General features: G+C 35.6%; 2 protein-coding genes and 1 long non-coding RNA gene across 3 annotated transcripts; all 3 read right to left on the bottom strand.

Moving 5' to 3' along the window:
* LOC132306506 (26S proteasome regulatory subunit 6B homolog) lies at positions 1–7,877 on the bottom strand. The gene is made up of 6 exons (XM_059803913.1): positions 7,223–7,877; positions 2,091–2,321; positions 1,264–1,422; positions 899–1,051; positions 582–665; positions 1–467 (listed from the first exon to the last, which is right to left on the bottom strand). Exons 1-6 carry the CDS (start codon positions 7,721–7,723, stop codon positions 333–335), a joined length of 1,263 nt encoding a protein of 420 aa, XP_059659896.1. The 5' UTR covers positions 7,724–7,877; the 3' UTR covers positions 1–332.
* Positions 7,878–15,841: 7,964 nt separating this feature from the next.
* On the bottom strand, positions 15,842–19,166 carry LOC132306507 (root phototropism protein 2). The gene is made up of 5 exons (XM_059803914.1): positions 19,012–19,166; positions 18,847–18,916; positions 18,382–18,759; positions 17,556–18,281; positions 15,842–16,539 (listed from the first exon to the last, which is right to left on the bottom strand). Exons 1-5 carry the CDS (start codon positions 19,074–19,076, stop codon positions 16,066–16,068), a joined length of 1,713 nt encoding a protein of 570 aa, XP_059659897.1. The 5' UTR covers positions 19,077–19,166; the 3' UTR covers positions 15,842–16,065.
* Positions 16,773–17,549, bottom strand: LOC132306508 (uncharacterized). Its single transcript, XR_009482028.1, has 2 exons — positions 17,323–17,549; positions 16,773–17,290 (listed from the first exon to the last, which is right to left on the bottom strand). It is a non-coding gene; the product is annotated as an uncharacterized LOC132306508 (long non-coding RNA).
* Positions 19,167–21,175: the final 2,009 nt, after the last annotated feature.

Here is a 21,175-nt window from a genome sequence, read left to right on the forward strand (position 1 = left end):
TTGAAAAAATAACCCCACAAAAATATATTAATACATTACAAAGAAATCTCAACAACAGTCTGGATTTAAGTGGTCCACCACAGGTCAAATGGACCTGGACCATCTAATAATTTCTTACCATCTAATAATTTCTTACGAGAACCCTTGTGAAAGAGCATTCTGGATCTAGAAAAATTTCAGCATCATAAAACAGATCACAGTAGATATTAATCTATTTAACGGGTCACATAAATAAACAATGTGGCATGAACAATCATGGAAACAAAAGTAAATGTCACAACCATCTGAAAGTGAAGGGTGAACTGTTCAAATTTACTTCCAGCTCTCATGCATCATTTGTAAAATTCGAAGTCGGTGTCGGGCTTCTTTACGTTGGTTCTGTAACCCTTCTCGAAGTCCTTAGGAAGTATGACATACCGGTTCTTGCGGACTGCATGCATCCCTGCTTCTTGACATATAGCAGATATCTGCATAAAAACAGTTTTTAGCCATTTCCCGGTAATTCCTAAAACCTTTTGGTCAAGCTTTTTATCTACCACTTGACAAAAACAGCAAAAAAGATGAGATGAAATCAAACTAACCTCAGCAGCACTAATTTTATCGGGCCTAGAAACATAGTCCTCCAAGTCAACCTCATCACTCAAATTCATTTTATTAGTGCAAACCTGCATAAAAACATTCAGCTTAAACTCTACTTTCAAGAAGCCAGCACGAGTCAAACGCCCATAGTAACTTCTTAATAGAAGAAGAAGAATAATAGTTTGACATTCCAAACTCCGAATCACTACTATTTATTTTCCTTCCTTTTACTTCGACCAGGAGCAAGAGAAGAGGAACGCTAAATACTGCTGCATCAGAAGTGCAGCAAATAAGAGTTTGATTAAGGATGCACACAAACCTGAAAAACAAGCCTCTTTTGTCGTCTATCGGGCAAAGGAAACTCTATCTTCCGGTCAAGCCTTCCAGGACGCAGAAGTGCAGGGTCCAAAGTGTCAGCTCGATTAGTTGCCATTATAACTTTAACATTCACAGTCTGGTCAAAACCATCCATCTGCAAAAGAACACCAACATCCATAACTTAAATGAAGGTAACATATTATGTATATTTAAGATTCACAACTTTCCCTGTTATCCTAGAATCATGATTTCGCGCATCACAGTCAAGGCAAAAACTGGCTCTTAACCCCTCCTTTTTGCTACACCACTCCGAAAGGTCGACCAATAGATCTCAACATTTTTAAAAGTTGTAACATACTATCCTACCTGATTCAAGAGTTCCATAAGGATTCGCTGGACTTCTCTATCAGCTCCAGTCTGAGCATCAAACCTAGCAGTAGCGATAGCATCTACCTCATCAATAAAGATAATTGCAGGGGCATTTTCTTTGGCAAGGCGAAAAACATCACGAACCATTCGTGGACCCTGCAAAGCATTAAAAGAAAAACTAAAATTAACCATAATCAATGATATAATGCAATTGATTGCAGGTAATCTGGAATAAATGAACACATTTTGACCAAAAGTAAAGAGAAAAAGAATAAATAAAAAAGCGCACACATGGAAAACAATTGCTATGAGAACACATAATGCTGTGTCCGGCAGCAAGTGGACAGGAAATAGCAAAACATCATAGCCAACTAAGGGATATAAAGGCACACTTTTTGCTCTCAGTAGCACCAAGTGCAAAAGATATAGCAGACATCATCACTTAATGTAGGGGTCCACACGAATGTACGGCAAAAGCAAACATCATAGCCGATGGAGGGATATTAAAAACATTTTTGGCTTTCTGTAAAACACCAGGTGCAAAAGAAATAACAAACATCATGTTCAATGTAGGGTCCATACGAATGTATGGAACCTTCCTCCAGCATAAATGATAAAGTGAGCTAACATTTGACAGTTCGACAACAAATGATGACTATACAAGTGATCCAAAAAAATATTAATTACAGATATATCAGAGCAGCCTGCTTGCTACTACAAAAGCTCATTCAGTTGATGGTCAAATGCAGTCAGGAGAATGTACTTAAGAGTCGTAGACGCTGAAGACAAGCAGATACTTATCAATGTAAATGTTGGAAACATACCTCTCCCAAATACTTCTGAACAAACTCAGAGCCAACAACTCTAATGAAGGCAGCAGTGGTATGATTAGCAACAGCCTTGGCAAGCATTGTTTTACCAGTACCAGGTGGCCCATAGAGCAGAACACCACGAGGAGGGTCAATACCGATTTGTTTGTACAATTCATGATGAGTCAAAGGCAATTCAACAGCTTCACGGATTTCCTGCTTTTGGATGTCGCAGCCTCCAATATCCTGACAAAATCAAGGAGAAGTGTGAGAAAATGAGCAATATTTATTTATTTTTGGCTGGGATGCGGTGCCATTTGAAGGAAGTGACTATGGGAAAAAGCTAATAATGGTATATATAAAAAAGACATGTGGCATAACAATACATATAAACCTTTCAATTATATAGGTAACAGGTAACTTTGGAAGTATAAAATTTTGGGTTCCATGGATGCCACATTAAGGGTGCAGCACAAATAGCTAATAACATGGAATGCCATATGATATGCCATGTTCTACATTATTTAGTGAAAGGTTGTCTTTGGAATTTGGTAAGAACTTTCCCTACCAACCTTGTTTAGTTGTCTGGCATGAAGAGATGCATATAGCAAATAAAGTAGTAAGTACTTCTAATGGATAGCTAAAAATTAACAAAAATGACACGTGAAAGGAAAAAGGTTCCAGGAAATATGCATGCTTTTAAGGTTGCTCGTGGCAACAATGAAGAACAACTTAGTTATATGGCTTGAAACTCAAAAAAAAAAAATTAAAAAATGGATGTGCACTAGTAAAAGATGGAACCTGAACATGTCAATTGTAGTTGCAAGAAAAAATATTCATTCAGAACATACATCCAAACATACAGTAAAAGCTCCAACAACATGCTCAATGAAGCCAGTCGCTCAACCAATTTACAGTTCCAGTTTTTTATTTTTTTATTTTTATACCTCAATTTAGAGTTCCAATTCAACAACTAAAATAACATCATGGACAAGTTCCTGAAAGAAGTACTAGAAGATATGAATTTGACACTGCTTTTAGAGATGAAAGGAGTACAAGGCTAACAATTTTCAGTCTGACACTAACCAGTGATGTGAGAATGGACGAATGCATTTATATTCAACAATATGAATCTACATCAGTTACAATACTGATTCCGTATAATATACCAATCACCCATGCATGAATTTGAAGGGACAACATCAAACCCAAGTCCAGAGACAATGACATGAAGATGTTATAAAAAAGAAAAAAGTAACTGCAATAGAGCGCAGAGCCACATATATCATGTAAACTATTCATAAACAATAATATAGTGAAAATAAAAATACTTGAGCATCATCTGGCTGAGCAAAGCTTAAAGTGAGAAGTAAAACTAAAAATAAAGTCCAACTGGCCCCTATGGCCCTAATCAGTAATGACCAAAACTATAAAAGCATCGATCCAAATATTGCTCCCCCAATCTCCATATCCACTGCCATCGCCACAAAACAACACTTTAATAGCACCAACAGCCAAGCTATCAAAAACTCTCCCATCAGGCCATCACCAACATCACAAAGTCATTATCATACCTATCCACTGCCATTGCCATCACTCATACAACTGTTTTAATATTACCTTCACCAATATCATCAAGTTCTATATGCTAACCCAGAAAATATAGTACTTGAAGCCAATTTAGTTCCACAATATAGACACATTCCCTTTCTATTAGTTCAAATCTCTTTTAATAGTCAGTGTGTAATAGTGCCACTCGCATTAACCCAACTAAATATGGAAATCTCATTGTACTGGTTTAGAGAAGCATAAAATATCCAAAATTGCTAAAACAATGACTTTTTGACAGTTTCAAAAGGGCAGTGGACTTACTAAAGAAAGCCCAAATTAGTGAGAGTGAGGATGGAGAGAGCTAAGAAGCTCGGATACAGACACATGATACACAAATGCTATGTGAAGCAATCGAAGTACACTCCTCATCGTGTCTATTCAAAAGTTTGTTCAACTAGTTAGTGGTAGAACTTATGTCAAGAACAAAATCAGAATTTGAAACTATATTAAAGGACAAAAAGGTAAAATCGTTTTTTTTTTTTTTATAAATAATAAAATATTCATAAAAAGCGCTCAAGCAAGAAGCATATCGCACTTACAAGACAAAAAAACCCAAAAACCATGATACCCTCAAACTATCCACAAAAGCAATAGATCCTCCACTGATTTACAAAATCTACATGGATCCAAAAGAATAAGAAATAATTAAAAAGAAATTTAAAATCCCAAATAATATTATAGGAGTCTCCTTTGCGTGAACAGTTTTTGAAAAGTTCTCTAAATCATAATACAAGAAGGTTTAGGTTTTATTTTCTGATTATAACTAAGAAATCCCAATTCCTTTGGGCTCAGAGCATTGTATAAAGACCTTTAGTGTCCCTTTAACCCATTTATGACCAGTTTAACATGCACATGTAATAACCCGGTTAATATTCCTTGTTAATCTATAAAATGAACGCAATATCAAACATGATTCATACAATGTAATGTCCAACATCCAATATTAAAAATATCCCACACCCCAACATTAACACATGCTTGCTTTCCTAGCTTTTCTTGATTTTCTTGTCAGCCTACCACATTTACAGAACAAAAATAATAAAGGATTGAAGCTATGAAAATATGTTGCTTCAGAGATTTAGAATGTCTTGTATATATATACACACACGCACATATATATAACATATAACAAAAATAAATGACACATAGTGATTAACAACAAAAAAGAAATTACAGATAAACAACTAATAAAGTCAAAACCAAAACAAACCAGACTCGCAAAAGCATCAATATCTCAAAAACGCAATTCCATCTAAACAAAGCTCATTAAAGAGCACAAAAACACACACACACACATATATGCACGAACAGAATCAGAGAGATAAAACACATTCTGAACCTAAATGATTGTCTATTATGTGTCATTCACATAAAAAAAAGTCATCAACACCACGTAGTGAAAAGCAAAGAGATAAGAGGTCATTGATGGGGGCAGAAACTCAATGAACAAGAAAACAGAGGTCGAAGTAACTGATGATGGCTGAAACCCAAAGAAGAAACAAACATAGAGAGAGATAAAAGAGGAATTATCTGAGATAATAAGAGTAGAGAGTTACAATAACGTAATAGGTTTCACTCCATTATGAAGCTAAATATAGTTAGGTTTAAATGGGTCAATTTTATTCATGCTGACCTGACACATTTACCTCAATGGCTTAAATCCAGTCACACGGGTTAAAGCTCCAAAACACATAATACAACCTATTTCTTTGTTTAAGAAGTTAAATAAGTCAACTCAACCATGATCCGAACACGATTTAGGTCAAGGCAACCAACTAATTTCAAGTTTCGTACGACTAGTTTAGTAGATCGTGTCAAAAAAATTGTCACCCTCAGCAATGGTGCAGCCAGGATGAGTGGGGGCAGTTTGCTGTATTTTGACTTTGTATATATAATTTTTAAAATTGTACACATGCCCCCACTTCAAAACTATAGATATCTGTATAATAGAAAACCTTGACTCTTAACCTCATCCCTTTCTCTTATTATGTAATCCTTATCACACAAACTCTCTTCGCACATCACTTTCCACAACACCATCTAGTTCATCTCCTCCACTTCAGCCATTAAAATCTCCTTCCAATACTTTTCCAAGGCAGAAACGAAAAGTACAAAAATTATTCTTCCAGTCTGTTTCTCGACACTAGGTCAACACGCAAAAATCATTAATCCCTTTTTTTTACCCAATCTCACTCTTTCTATAAAATAGAAATTTCATTTTAGATTAGAAAATAAAGGATAAGAATTTTGTTAACATCAACAGATTGGTGCCTAAAAAAACAGTATATTGGTTTTTCAGTGATTGAGTGTTAAATTAATCAAAACTATGATAATCTTGCAATTTATTCAGATTGTTTCATAAATCACAAGAACTTATCATGCAACGACCTATCAAAACATGAATCTAGTTGAGCACAACTATAGTCTTGCAATTTTTGTTTATCATATTGATAGCAATATTTATCTCGATATTGTCCATCAGCCAACTAAATTAAATTTTTGGCTCAGTGGTTGTCGTAAAGTGAATGAGGAAGGAATCACATGTCAGATACAGAGGTTCTCGGTAGACTGGGCAAGTTAAAAATGGAGATTTGTCTTACAAGACGCAAAGGAAGTCGAGGACACTCAATGTCGCCTTTGACCTCTATAATTGGTAAGGGTTTAAATGGGCCCATGATCTAACAGATGATATTAGGCCCTTCCAAAAAGGTCCGAAGATCTAAAAGATGACAGTCTGCCTTTCCTAAATGGTGAGGCTCTATAGAAAATGTGTCAGATGGTTAATAGTATATCAGTTAGGACAAGAGGACCACGTGCCAATGAGAGCTCTTTATGTAGCAGTGTACACGTCCCTATGATGGTCGTGCGGGATTTAGCCATGTATACTAGAGCAGCTCGATTAAAACGAGGAAGGAGGTAAATTGCAATATCGGGGCTGGCATTGCGGCATACAGAAGGGAGAAACTCAATGCTAGGATGGTAACAAGGTAGCCAACTTTCTTAGGAAGATATTGCCATCGTCCAATTTGATGACTCCACTTATGCAACATATTAATATATGTCATCTTCATAAAATTGTTATACCATTGCTTAGTGATAGAGTACCCGGTGCAGCCAGTAATTGGTTCAGTCGTAGCGTGTATGATGGCAGATGGCAGAGATTTACTAAGCTTTTCAACCATGAAAGGGAAAGGGCAGTCAGCTAAATCTCCAAGAAAGAGTAGAAAAAGGTAAACTTGGAGAATCGTTTTGTGGGAGGAAATTAGTCAAAGATAGAATTCTACGTCTTTACAGTTAAAGAAGCACGAGAAAAATACAAACTTCTTATACCCTTTGGCTAAGGAAATTGAAGCATCTAGTTAATGCATACGGGTTCTAAATTTCTAATCTTTTCATACAGACGAATATTAATAATTATATATAAATATACATATCAACACAATAAACCAATTTATTAGAACAAACCCTAAAACCAATTTATCATCAAATTTCACAAACCCTAATTAAGAAATTCAAACTCAGTTAGACCAACTCACATTATAGGTAACGTCAGGCTTCTCCGACTGGCTCAGCAGCGAGATACTCGAATCGGCCTCCGGCGGCAACACATCGACGAGCGCATTGGAGTGGCGGTGCAACGCCACCGACGCCGAGGGCTTCAAAAGCTCCCGATTGATGGTACTCAAAATCCTCACATAGTAATTCGATCCCGTGGTGGATCCAACGATTCCGTTGTTCTGATCGACCATCTCCATGAACTGGCCGATCACGAGCGGCACCGATTGGATTCGCTTGACCTCTTCCTGGGCTCGGAGGAGCTCGCGCTTGAGGTTCTTCTGTTCGTCCTTGACGTACTCCTCCTGGATCTCGATGAACTCGAGCTGGCGTTGAAGGGACTTGAGACGACTGTAGAGATCGTCCTCGTCGGAGGGGGACGGTGAGGAGTCGGAGAGGGCGTGAGGGTCCGGTAGAGTGGGAGGGAGGGTTGGTGGTGGTTCCGAGATGGGCTTTGGGTCTAGAACCATCGCTGCCGCCATTGTTGATCTTTTTGGTGCGTCGAGTTCACCTATCCGATGAGAGAGAGAGAGAGAGAGAGAGAGAGAAGAAGATTGGAGTGAGACGCAAGATAGTTCAGGAATCAGAATATAAAATCTGTTTCGTGAGTGGATTGATACGATGTCGGTTTTGTTTACTTATATGGGATAACGAGCAAAATTTTCCAATTACACTACACTACTCCGTTTGTCTTCCGAATTAGGGCAGCAAATAAACCTATATGCATTCAACTAGGATAGTACCTGCCAATATTCAACTAGGATAGTAACCTTCCACGATTCAAAACTCCCTCCGTATGCAAAATTTTGTTTTAGGTGTTTTATTTTTTTTTTAAAATAAAAATAATATTTTTGCTAGAGAATCAAATTTGGAAACGATATTTTGTTATGAAAATGTCGAAAACAGAAATATGCAAAACATATTTGATAGGTAGTGCATTTTAAGAATTTTAAAAACAAAACATGTTTGGTCCACTTGCCAAAAAAAACAAAAACAAATTACATTTTTGGTTATTATTGTTTTTAATTTATTTTTATAAATTTTAAGTATATTTATAAAAAAAAATTTACATAAATAGTCATCATATTGAACACACACTTCATAACAGATGTCAGATAATCATTAAAAAAAAAAAAAAAAAAAAAGTCAGATAAACTCAATAGATTTAATTAGAAAATTTATGAGTACCAATCAATGGAAGTTGCCAATTTCCAATAACGTCCATTACCCACCTGATCCACTCTTAAAAATTTCCAAAACGTCCACTCTTAAAAATTTTCAAAAGGAATTTCCACATACAATACAAAAACATAGAACAGAAAGGCTCGTCAAGGGCCATTGAAAACCGGGTTGGAGGGCAGGGATGTTTGATTGTCGGAATCCAAGGGGTTCTAGGAAGAATTTGACGGAGATATCAGAAGTACTGTGATTAGGCCGTCATAAACCAAAGGGTAAAATCAAACCCAAAAAAAAAAAAGTGAAGGAAAATTAGTTCTGGGTTTGTTTGGGAACTGGGAAAATGATAAATATTATTGGAAAGATGAGGATTAAGGGAGGGGACTCTATCGGCGCCGAATCTGATCACCCTCTAGCCTTTGCCCAAATTAGTTCTGAGTAGCCACAAAATTGGCTCCACTCCAGCTCTCAATTAACCCTATAAAATGATTGAAATGTTTTAAGTGTGGTTTATATACACGTTGCAAGTCTGATTTAAGTTGGGTCATTTTACTTCCTCTGCTATAGTAATTATTTGGGCCAACAGTACCCAAAACATGATAAAACACCAAAATGGTGTTTCAACTTTTAGCTCAAAAACTAGAAATGTTTTGACATTGTTAATTACAAAGCAGGCCGAACCAAACATGTTTTGGGCTAAAAAGTTACTACTGTAGCAGGCCTGCAACAAAAACACATGAAGCAAAGCAGATACCAAATAAGGCCTAAGCGATAGACTAACACCCGGTCTATATATACCCATTCATTTGATTTTCGTTGCGGTTACGGCCATCCCGCCTACCTGGACTGAATACCAGAGGCTTGACGTGATATCAACTATAACAGGGTAGATGCTTCACAATCTAACTCAAAAGCCTAAACTATTAGGTGGGGCTAACTCTCAACCCATATATACTCATCAAATCGAGAAATTATTAGATGATTTTGATCTACTGAACACTTAATGGACTAATTCAATGACAACCGTCTGATCATGACACTTTATAATATATTAATAAATTATTGTGGGGCCATTTTTTTTAATTTGAGAGTCTGTATTTAACTGGTACACCAAGTGTTAACGATTTAGGTCCCATCCAGATCCGATGTGGGACAAACTCCCCTTTGTTATATTTAACTTCTTCGGTGGGTGTGTTCGTATTCAAGTCCACTAAAACATACAAATATATGAATATGGATACAGATGGAAATATGAATATGAATAAGGGGTACTGTATGATAATAAAAAAATAATAAATTATATATATATATATATATATATATATATATAAATTAATTTTTAAAAATATTATGAATCTAAATGTAATCATTAATGTAACATTGCATGTCGTTTCACAAAACAAAAAATAAGTATTTATTGTCATCACTTAATATAATTTGAATTTTTCTTAATAATTATTATATAATATCATTTTAAAAAAAATTACATTTTAAGTTTCAAAACTTGTTACAAAATAAATATATATATTTTAAATATTATGAATACGTTTAAGAAATACCAAATACATATCCGATAATTTGAGAAGTATCAATATTCGATAAAGATTACGTTGTACTTGTAGAAGTATTCGTGTTTGTCAAATTAAAAATCAACCAACTCGAGCTTGAGTTTGATTTTTTAACTAATCTATCAATCGAGCTGATCCAAAATCCAAAACCCAAAACATTGTTGAGTGTAACTTATTAATAATAAACTCATGTAAACTCATATGTGCATGAATACATTCATAAGTATATATTTTTTAATTAATACTAGGCCCAAAGGCCGTACAAAATAGAAGTAAATGACTAAGGTCCAAGACAAATAGTGGACTACAAAGTAAACATGCAAGCCCGGCCCATTGTATTAGATATTATGAGCAATGTTCATGGGCATGGTTGGCATACGCCTATACAAGTTAATCGAGTCAAACATGAGCTCAACTTAAGGTGCTGTTCATGAATTTCAAATACTGAAGTTTTTAATTGGCAATTAAGATTTTATCTTATTTTATACAGCGCTTATCGTTTTAAGTGATATTTGCGGTTGGACCGAAAAAATCACTTTTATCAATTGAGTTATTGAAAAATTACAGTCAATAAAAACATGTTAAGTGTTTGGTGATATATTATAGTACTTTTCACCATTAAAATTTTATTTTATTTTATTTTGTAACAATTGTTTTTTAAACATTTTCATTGCTAATTTTATAATAATATACTTTAATAGGATATTACCATATTTGAAATAGCAACTTTATTAAGGAATGAATGTAATCTTTATAAAAAATAAAAAAGGACATAATTGACTAATGAATAAGAGTTACTTAAAATATTCAACCCCCATTTTAAGACCTCAAAATTCTACTTTATTCAAGCGCACTACTATGCTTAATTTGATAACCATTAAAATTGCTTTTAATGGTCACCTTTTAATTAGGGCTGGGCAAAAAATTCGTGAATCCGATCCGTATGGATCGGATCGGATTACCAGACCCACGGATTGGGGGTGAATTCAAAAATTTTGAATCTGTAGTTCACGGATCGGATCACGGATTAGGCTGTCAAAAATCCGATCCGATCTGTGAATCCGATCCGTGGCCAATCCGTGAGTAATTCGTAAAATATATATATATATATAAAACCTTACTTTTTTTTTATTTTCTTTATTATTAGTAATTATTATGTATTAACTGTATTATATATACATAAAACCTAAACCTAACTAAAGAAGATCAAGGAAGCCAAAAAGAAAGCGGCCGCCTCAGTACTCTTCTTCAGTTCTTCTGATCTCTTATCGTCTCTTTCACCAAATCAAAACCTAACCGCCTCACCTCTCTTCTTGACTTATTCTGATCTTCATTAGTTGTTCACCGTAGGCTGCAACAACGACACTTTCATTGTTTGGATCTGCACAGTTTCTAGTGAGTTCACAAAGTTTATTCTCTTCTCTTTATTTTGATTTAAATATGTTGTGGTTTTCTGGTTAAATTTCTATGATTTTGATTTTTGATTTTTGAAGTTTGTTGATCCGTAAAATTATAGTATTGCTTAAGGTTTCTCAACTAAGTTTGAGATATTTGATTTCATTTTTATATTGTCTACCTTACTTTTGCTACGAAATACTCGCATCTTTATTCTTTTTCTAAGTAATCCCATCCAGTATTCTACTATTTTTTGATGGATTACTTAGATCAAGCCCTTACCATCAAAATTTTATACTCTTGCAGATGTGACTACGGTTTGAGGAGATTTATGGAGATTGTTATAGCATATGGAGTGACTGTCTGCGGATTGGATCCGATCCGATCCGTCATTTCACAGATCCGATCCGTGGACTAACGGATTGGTGACGGATTCAAAATCTCTCAATTCGTTGTGAGCGGATCGGATTAGAATTGATGTCTAATCCGATCTGATCCGTGACCACCCCTACTTTTAATGGTTACCAAACACATCTAAACGCAAATTTTCAAAATAAAAGCTACTTTTAAGTAGTATAGAAGCAATTACAACCGAGCACTAAATTACATTATTAAATGCATTTAATTGAATCAGTGCTTAATTTTGAACTAATTAACCACTGAATTGATTAATCAAATAGCACATTTAGTCTTAACATATAATGTCAGTTTGGTTTTTTTTATTATTGTTAACCCAATTTAACTTGAACATTTCAAAGTAAGGACAAGTTGAACATTAATTTAGCTTTTTGAACTTCTCACGATGTTAAGCCAAACTTGAACTGAACGCTAATGAATGAGCTTAGCTCACTAATTGAACTCAAATCAGTTCAATTCATTTGCAACCCTATGAATAATACATTTTTTTTTTTCCATCAAAAATAATACTAATAATAATAAAATAAAGTGAAGTAGAACAAAAAAAAAAAAAAAAAAAAAACTTGAAAACCATCCTTAAATTGAAAACCATCCTTAAAAGTTCCAAAAGAAACCCAAAAAATAAAATGAAAGACACTAGGCCTCTTATAATATTTTTTTCATATTCGTGTACTTCCTTTTTTTTAATTTTATTTTGTACGTTCTTTGTTTGTTTTTTTTTTTTTTTGATAGCATAAAACTATATACTTAATTAAAAACAGAACCAACTATTTGTCATAAAATAAAATTAAACGGAATAAAATGCAGTTTAGATCCATAAAGTCAAGACTAAAAGTGAAATTTTCAGGGATAGGTTATAAAGTCTGATCAAATTTGGAAAAGTTTCAAATGCAATTTTTTTCCACAGCTTTTAACTTTTTCTTTTTTCCTTTTTTCAAAAGGTTAAACAACTGTTATAAACATAGTAAAATTACAAAAGGTAGGCCTTTGGGCAAACAAGCCCATCAACTTAATAGACAACCCAGCCCAAAGAAGGCAAACACAAGTAAAATTGGAGCCCAATTACAATGACTCAGTCCAGCAAAACAAATAGCCTAAATTAACGGCTAATGGTGGTTATATGCAGCTCAGTCCGGTGGCCTACAAGGAGGACGCCGACGGAAGCAAGAAGGTGAGACATTACAGTCACTCAGGATGCGTCTTATAGCTGCACAATCGATGAAGAACCCTAATTTTAGGATTGAAGTTATGGTGGAGCAAATAAAATTTTCTCAGAACAACCCTCTGTGATGAGTTCTTTCCACGAAAGATCTTATCATTTCTTTCCTCCCATGTGTGGTAGATTACAGAGGAGAGGCAAAGTTTTCAAAACATATTTTGTGCTGAATTAGGCTTCCATTAATTACTGATCCATGTAACAAGAATGTCTGACTTCGATCATCTATTCTTCAACTGCTGTTAATAACCTTTTTTTTTTTTTTTTTTTGAAAGTTAAATTTAATATAAATAAGGAAAAAAGAACAACCTAGAAGTTAGCCCAATGCTAACACAAAAGAGCTATACAAACACAGCCCAGAGGCACAAAGGGAACAAAAACATTTTAGCCATATAAAGCAGCCCAACAAAAGTAGTGTGTGAATTTGATCAACACAACAATCCGGTGATGAGGGATGTAAAATCTAGCAGTGGCGAAGAGTTTCAGCAATTCAAGTCAGGTGGTTTTGCAGGTGGACGAATCACTGCTTCAGGGATATTCCATTCCAAGGCAATTCTGGTGGTGTGGAGTGAATCAGTGATTGTAGAGGTAAGAAGCTTTGCTCGGATTGTCTCCAAGAATTGATGAAGGATCGAATTAGCACCGAGTGTTCTCTTTTTGAAGATTTTGTTGTTCCTCTCAGTCCAAATATGGTAGACAAGGGCTACTAGACCCAACTTGGAAATTGCATTGCTGTTGAGTCTTGAATTCCCCCTCCAATGATGCGATGCCCAAACAATAAATTTTGGCCAAGAGGATGACTGAGTGTAGAAACCACATCTTGCTTGCAAAAACCTCCACAAGGGTTTGACAAATGAACAAAGAAAAGAATAGATAATCATGTGATTCATCTTCAGTGTTACATAGAATGCACAACGATGAGTTGATATGTGCCGTGCACCTTCTGTTGAGAGTTGGCAGCTTGTGTTGTATGGCAACCCAAAGTGTGAAAGAGTGTTTTGGTATGGATGGTTTAGACCAGACTAGATGGGGCTAAGGTAAGGTAGGATGATGCTGGTTCAAGTGTTTCATTGTCTTTGAGATAAATTGGAATTAGATGGGAGCCAAATAAATTTATCTTTGTTGTTGGGGTTTGGTTTAGGTAAAGAGCCAATGTTTTGTAGTTGTGGAAGGAGGTTGAGGATGGCTATGGGGAAAGACCAGACGTTGGAGTTAATAAATGAGCTGCATTTTGTCATGCTTCCAAACTCTATTCCTGCCAATTGTTGAGGTTGAATAAGGTGGTGAAGTGGTCCAAGAGAACTCCAATTGTCAAGCCAGAAATTGGTTGAGATTCCATCACCAATTTCTACCTTGACAAGGGGTGAAATTGCATCTCTGAGGCCAAGAAGTCTTCTCCAACTCCATGAGCACCGACCTGGAACTTTGATATCCCAATACTTCTACCTTTAAGAAGATAGGTGTGAATCCATTTAACCCATAACATGTCCTTTGAGTTGCAAATGTGCCATAAATGTTTCATAATAGCGCTCTCATTCCAAGTTTGTAAATTTGGTAGCCTAAGACCCCCAGCCCTTTTGGGAAGGCAGCATTTGTTCCAAGCAACTTTAGCACACGTCTTTTTCAATGTTGGACCAGACCACAAGAAAGCACCAAATATACTCTCAAGTTCATGTATAATGCTCATTGGTAAGATGAATTTAGAGCTCCGATACATCTGAGTTGAGAATAACACAGCCCTAATAAGTTGTAATCTACCTGCAAAGGAGATATTTTTGCTTGTCCAATGTGCAATTCTAGATGTTACCTTATCAATTAAGGACCTGCAGTCACTTGCTTTGAGCATTTTAGTAACCAGTGGTACTCCAAGATAACTCCCAGGAAGGATTCCTTTTTCAAAACCAAGAAAATCAAGGATGGCAGACTCCTTTTGAGTGGTTAGACCAGATATGAAAATCTGACTTGTGATAGGAGGAATGAAAGACCAAAGGTTTGGACAAGCATCAAGTGAGAAGAAGTTGAAAAGGTAATAAAACAATTTAGAACAATTTAGAAGAAGTCTAAAATATTGAAGAAAGTTGTGAAAAGATATGTAATTAAATTTGTATTTATTGTTTATTAATAACCCCATTTAAGGAGAAAAAATTTAAATTTAATTTAATAATTAAAAAGAGTGAGTTCTTTAAATTCACATTTGATGACTCCACACTGTCACATAAAGTAAAAGATAGAGAGAGTTTGAGTCTCTTTAACGAATATTATGAAAGTTTTTTACTTAAAAAGTAAAAATAAAAGATAGAGAGTTTGAGTCTCTCTAAAAATATTATGAAAGTTCTGTATCGGATGAGAAAAGCAAAAAGATAAAGCCCTTAAACAATTGTTAATAATGCCTAGGTTTTTGGGCTTTATAAGGGTAAGCATCTAACCTTCTATAGTTTGTATTAGAGTATGCATACATGCCATTATGTAATGTGATTTCTTCAAAAATTTTGTTCATAGTTCATTCATCAAACATTAAGTTACTATTCTCTTAAACTATTTCTTCAGGAATGAAAAATTATACAACACTAATATATATATATATATATATATATATATATTTTAACACGTAGTAGCCCTTTCAATGAAAATTCATATCCAAAAAAAACATGCCTCTTCAAGGCCATAACCTCTTGCTTTCAGAGCTACAAGACTTTGCAGCTGGTCATCAACAATGTGAAAAAATATCAAATGGTTGGTTGGTTTTTTTTTTTTTTTTTTTTTTTTTAAATTACCCAAAAAAAAAAAAATCAATGTGAAAAAAGGACTAGCTCATAAAGACATAAAGCTGATTCTAAACAAGAAAATGTTACTCAACTACAACAATAATCCATCACAATCACAGCTAATGTTTGTTTCTCATGTTACAAATCCACCATTCTTTCTAAGGGATAAACAAAAAATTACAAACAAAAATTAAAAACACAATATGGAGTCCTTTCCAAGGTATAAAACAACGAACTTTTTACACGAATTCACCAATTAACAGCAGCTAAACAAATTCCACTCAAATCTACGAGATAGAGAACCTTCTTCTCCTGGGCTTAGTAATGTCCACACCATCGTCAATGTTCAAAGTATCCTTCGATCCGTGCTTGAACGGATTCAACTTCCCCAGAGTCCTGGACATGGACGAGAAGAACGTGCCTTTTTTCGGACCAACCTTGGCGGAGGTCCCTTGGGTTTTCTGTATATCGGAGATGTACATCTTCATCTTCATCAGCTCCGATCTCAAGACCTCGTTCTCTTTGATCAGAGACACATCCGCTTGTATTTGGCTCCTCGTTGATATGGCGTCTTGAACGTTGTTACGTTCTTCAGCACCACTCCTTAGCTTGAGTTGATCATAGTATAAGGCGTGGAGCACGATTTGCACCGGTAATCTCTTGTTTTGGGAAGCATGAACCCTTGCGTCGTAGGATAGTTTTAGTGGATCCATCACACTACATGCCTTTTCGCGCTCAATTTCATCTAAATTTGGATGAGCCTGCAATAAAAAAATTCATCATAAATTAATTTATGACCATCATAAAATCATCATGTTATGTCATGCTTTAATTATTTATTGGTTTATGAATATTGGATGTCATGTTTTCAATATTTATTAGTTTATAAATAATGATTTAAAGTGTAAAAGTCTAACAGATTTTACAGATTTTTTTTTATATGTTATAGGTTGGATTTGTCTAATTATTGAATTATCAATTATTTCTCTTCCGGTTAAATTAAAATTTTGAATTCAAATTTGATCTGATCCAATATGATGTGATAACAAATAATACTTCAACAAAAGTGAATACACGTCCCAAAATCTGTATTTTGTTTGAGTTATCACGTTGAAGAAGTTAAGTTTCATTGTCATCACGCTTGAGAACGCTTGAGAAGGTCTGGTTATCTTCAACAACTTAGCCGACGTTAATTTCTGGGTCATTGTGTCAACAATCTGCATGGAGACTATATCAAACAACACTATGTTCAAGGTTATGAATGAAGACTTTGTGAAGTTAGATAGATTTGATGGATCCAACTTCTCTGGTTGGAAGGATAAATTAATGTATAGGACTATTTAGTTATCCGAGCGTGTAAACCCGATGAATAACCCATATCCAATTTATTCAGTTAATAAATTATAGAATTCCAACCATTAATAATTTATTGATTAGATCTTCAATAACAATCAAATTATTGAACCGAATCAAAATCTGATCTATGGACGTCGTCAAAGTAATTACATATGCCTGTAAATATTTTTGATAAAGCATGTTCAAACCATATATTAGTCTCATTTTCACCAACAATCTATCTAAATATCAAACAATAAATTAAGATAAGATTTAAAACTTAAATCAAACAATAAAATCTAAACTTAGATCTAAATCTACAGAGTTTTTTATTTTTATTTTTTTAAATAGAAAATGAATTGGTTTTATGAGAGAATGAATGAGCGCATAGTATAAGGTTGAAGAATGAAACAAACAGTTATGGCAGAGAAAGCAAACTGACCTTCAAGTAGATATCAACGGCTCTGTAAAGATCATCGTCGAGTTTGCGAGCTCCTTTCGGAACGAGATTAGCGATCCCATTAAACTTGGAGATGCTAAGCTCAACGCATGTCGCAATCTCGCCCAAGTAGGCGTCCACCGTCTTCGCCACCCTCTGCATCGCCGTCGAGCACCCCTCCCTGAAATCGCCGCCGTTGAACACCGCTACGCTCTTCTCCTTCTCCACGAACCCCGATATGATCCTCCTCACGCTCTCCAGGTCGAACAGCGTCTCGCCGTCGTACGTGAACGACACGACCAAGAGGTCGTCGACCGTCACGTGCTCCAGGATCGCCGATATCCTCTTCTCCAGCTCGTTCTTGCAAGAGTTGGAGGACCTGAGAAAAATAGCGGATCGGAGAAGACAGCAGAGGAAGTGGATCGGGAAAGCGGCTCTCTCCGAGGGCAAGAGAGCGACGATCGATTGGAGGAGCTCACGTTGCCGGAGTCTGACGTCAGAGTCGCCGTGATCTGACGTCCTCGTGCCGCTCCCGGAGTGGTCTCGCACCAGATCACGAAGCGATCTCTCCGCGTAGGTGATTATCGCGCTCGCTAGGGTTAGGGCTTTCCCACCACGAGCCTTCATCGCATCAACAATCCTCTTGAAGAATGCTATGTCCACTATCGATAGCTCCTCCGTCCACCAGTTCGGCGGCGATCGGCTTGGAAAATTCGCCTCAATACAGGCCTAACAACTCCAAGAGCATCAAATTAATCTCTCGAAATTGAATTTGAAGAAAATTTAGTTGAAATTTCAATTCAATTTCAAATCTAACATTGTTGAATACCTTGGAGGTTGCGACATCGACGCATCGTTGAACGATTTTGAGGTCTTCGGCCATGGGGAGAAGGTCTTCGCAGGACTTCAAGACGACGACGGCGCCGGAGAGGCTGGTGAGGACGACTTGGGCGAGGAAGTCCTCCGTCCGGCCGGCGAGGTTGTTGTCGCTGTACTTGTCCGTCATCTGCAAAAGCTCCGCCGCGCAACGCAGACCCGCGACGTTGTGCACTGTGATCTCAAAATTGACGCCGTAGCAAAACTTGGCTGCTTTTTCGAAGATCTCAGCTCCTCCGGGGATGTCAGAGAGATCGATCCGCTCCAAATCAGGTTCTTTCGATTCCAATATCAATTTTCTTATATAATTGCTCTTTGCAACAAGCATGAACTGCGTAGAATGTCAATAAAATTGAAAATTCTGAAATTTGTTGTTCGGAACTAAGTAAAATTCAAGTAAAGAAAGCTTTTGAAGTACCTTGTGAAGAGTAAAATCGGCGTCTCCGACTTGGACGACTACGTCGGTCGGAATTTCTTGAGAGAAAACCCTGAAAATGATGAACACAGAGCATGGTTTAGGGGATGACTATATATATATATATATATGTATGTATGTATATGTGCATATGTGTGTGTATATTACCATTGGCCAGTTCTCTCCATGGCAACCGAGAATCTGTTGGTGTTCTTGAGAGAAGCAGCAGCCATGAATGGGATGAGTTCACAAGCAAGACACGCACAGGATTAGGACTAGGAGAGTGTGTGTTTTATAGGAATGAGACTTGAGAGTGACCATCATTTTAATTTATCTTCAGGTTGCTTTTTATCCCTTAAAGTTTCTGGTGATGTAAACTACCTTACTACGAGTCATGAGTGGGTTCAGTTTATCCATCAATGTCATGGTTTTGCTTTTATTTTTAAATAAGAGTGCAATTTGGATAATTTTTTTTAGTAAATACAAACACATCAATTTTTTAGAGTAATTATGGTAAGTGAGTTCAGTTTATCCATCAATGTCATGGTTTTGCTTTTATTTTTAAATAAGAGTGCAATTTGGATAATTTTTTTAGTAAATACAAACACATCAATTTTTTAGAGTAATGGAAGGAAAGAGGATTAAAAGTACTACAATTATGGAAAGAAAGAGTAATGGAAGGAAAGAGGAAAGAGGATTAAAAGTACTACAATTATGGAAAGAAAGAGCAATTGGATATTTTTATTATTCCCCATGCAAAAAGGAGAATAGAAATTTAAATGCTTGTTAACTTGATTATAACATATTCTAAGAGTCGGGCCATCCTTGCATAGTAGGTGGCTCACTTAGACGCCTACATTTTAAGAATCGGGTCATCTTTGTCTATCCGAGTGGCTCACATGGACGTCTTCTTAACCTAGCGCTTGGCGTGACACCGGATCAAGAATTGAGTCTGACTCTGAAACTAACTTAGGGTTGCAACTCGGGCGGGTCCAATCCGAAATAACCCGAGCCCACCCCGAAATTTTGTGAGCTTAGACAATGTTTTTCTAATCTCGATTTGGACCTGAGCTATAAATTTTGAGCCCGAATACTATTTGGGTTGGGCTTGGGTTGATATGAATGAAGCCCGAAACCCAATCTGAGCCTGAATATATTATATATATTTATAATTATACTTAAGTCATAAAAGTGTAGTAGCCAAGTTTCAAGTCATGGGTGTACCATTAATTGATTTATTTTTTAGGTTTTAGGTTGGACAAATTATGTATGGGCTGTGCTTGGGCAGCTCGACTCGGGTTAAGGCGGGCTTGGGCTGGGCTTGGGCAGAAGATTTTCTATATGGGCCTAACCCGAGATGAATGTCAAGCCCGCTCAACCCGCCTAATTTGCAGTCCTAGACCAATTATAACGAGTGGTCGTTTACCCATTTACCTAAAAACTTAAATTATTGGGTAGTGTTGCATACCCATCCATTTATACTCTTTTCACTTTCTTTTCGGATCCGATGTGGGACAAATATCCCTTGTAACACCGATTATCATGTTGTTGAAAATAAATAAATAAATAATATAAGGAAAATAATAATGTGATCTAATGCATTTAAATTGATAACGTAATAATTTTTTTTTGTTAATACAATAAATAATTTAAATTGACAGTGTAACACAATTTAGATGTTAAATTTTTATTTTTAATGGTGTTATAATGTTATATACATAAGAGAATAAAATATGGTAATATGGTGCATGGTTCTTACATTTTTTATACAAATGTGTTATATCTGTAATTAGGGATGGTAACGAGGCGGGTATGGGAGGGTTTTCCTAAATCTGTTCTCATCCCATTTAATTATGAACAAATTCATACATATCCCATATCTGTGACGGGTTTTAATTTATAATTCGTGCTCGCACCCCGTTAAGAGATGAGTGTACCCATGCTCGTCTCGTTTAAGGGTGTTTTTTTTTTTATTTTTTATTTTATTTTTATTTTTATTTTTTTTATATCAATAAATTGATTAAATCTATAAATTCTATACAATATATATATATATATATATATATATATATATATATATGAACATAATAACTTGCATACATTTATAATAGATATATACATCTATTTATATATACTTCTTTTTTTTTTAAAAAGTATAAATAGCGGGACGAGGCGGATGTTTCTCAAATCCTGTACCCGTCTCGTAACTCGTTGTGAAATTTGTCATCCAAACAGAGCCTTAAAGCATGTGAAAAGTTCACTTTACCCTTCACTATTTTATTTATTTTAATTATAAAATATCAAAATACTTAAATGACCAAATTACCTTATA

The sequence above is a fragment of the Cornus florida genome, unplaced genomic scaffold (assembly GCF_030987335.1).
Source record: "Cornus florida cultivar Cherokee Brave unplaced genomic scaffold, ASM3098733v1 CherokeeBrave_3.0.0_Hap2_Chr05, whole genome shotgun sequence".
Taxonomy (NCBI): Eukaryota; Viridiplantae; Streptophyta; class Magnoliopsida; order Cornales; family Cornaceae; genus Cornus; species Cornus florida.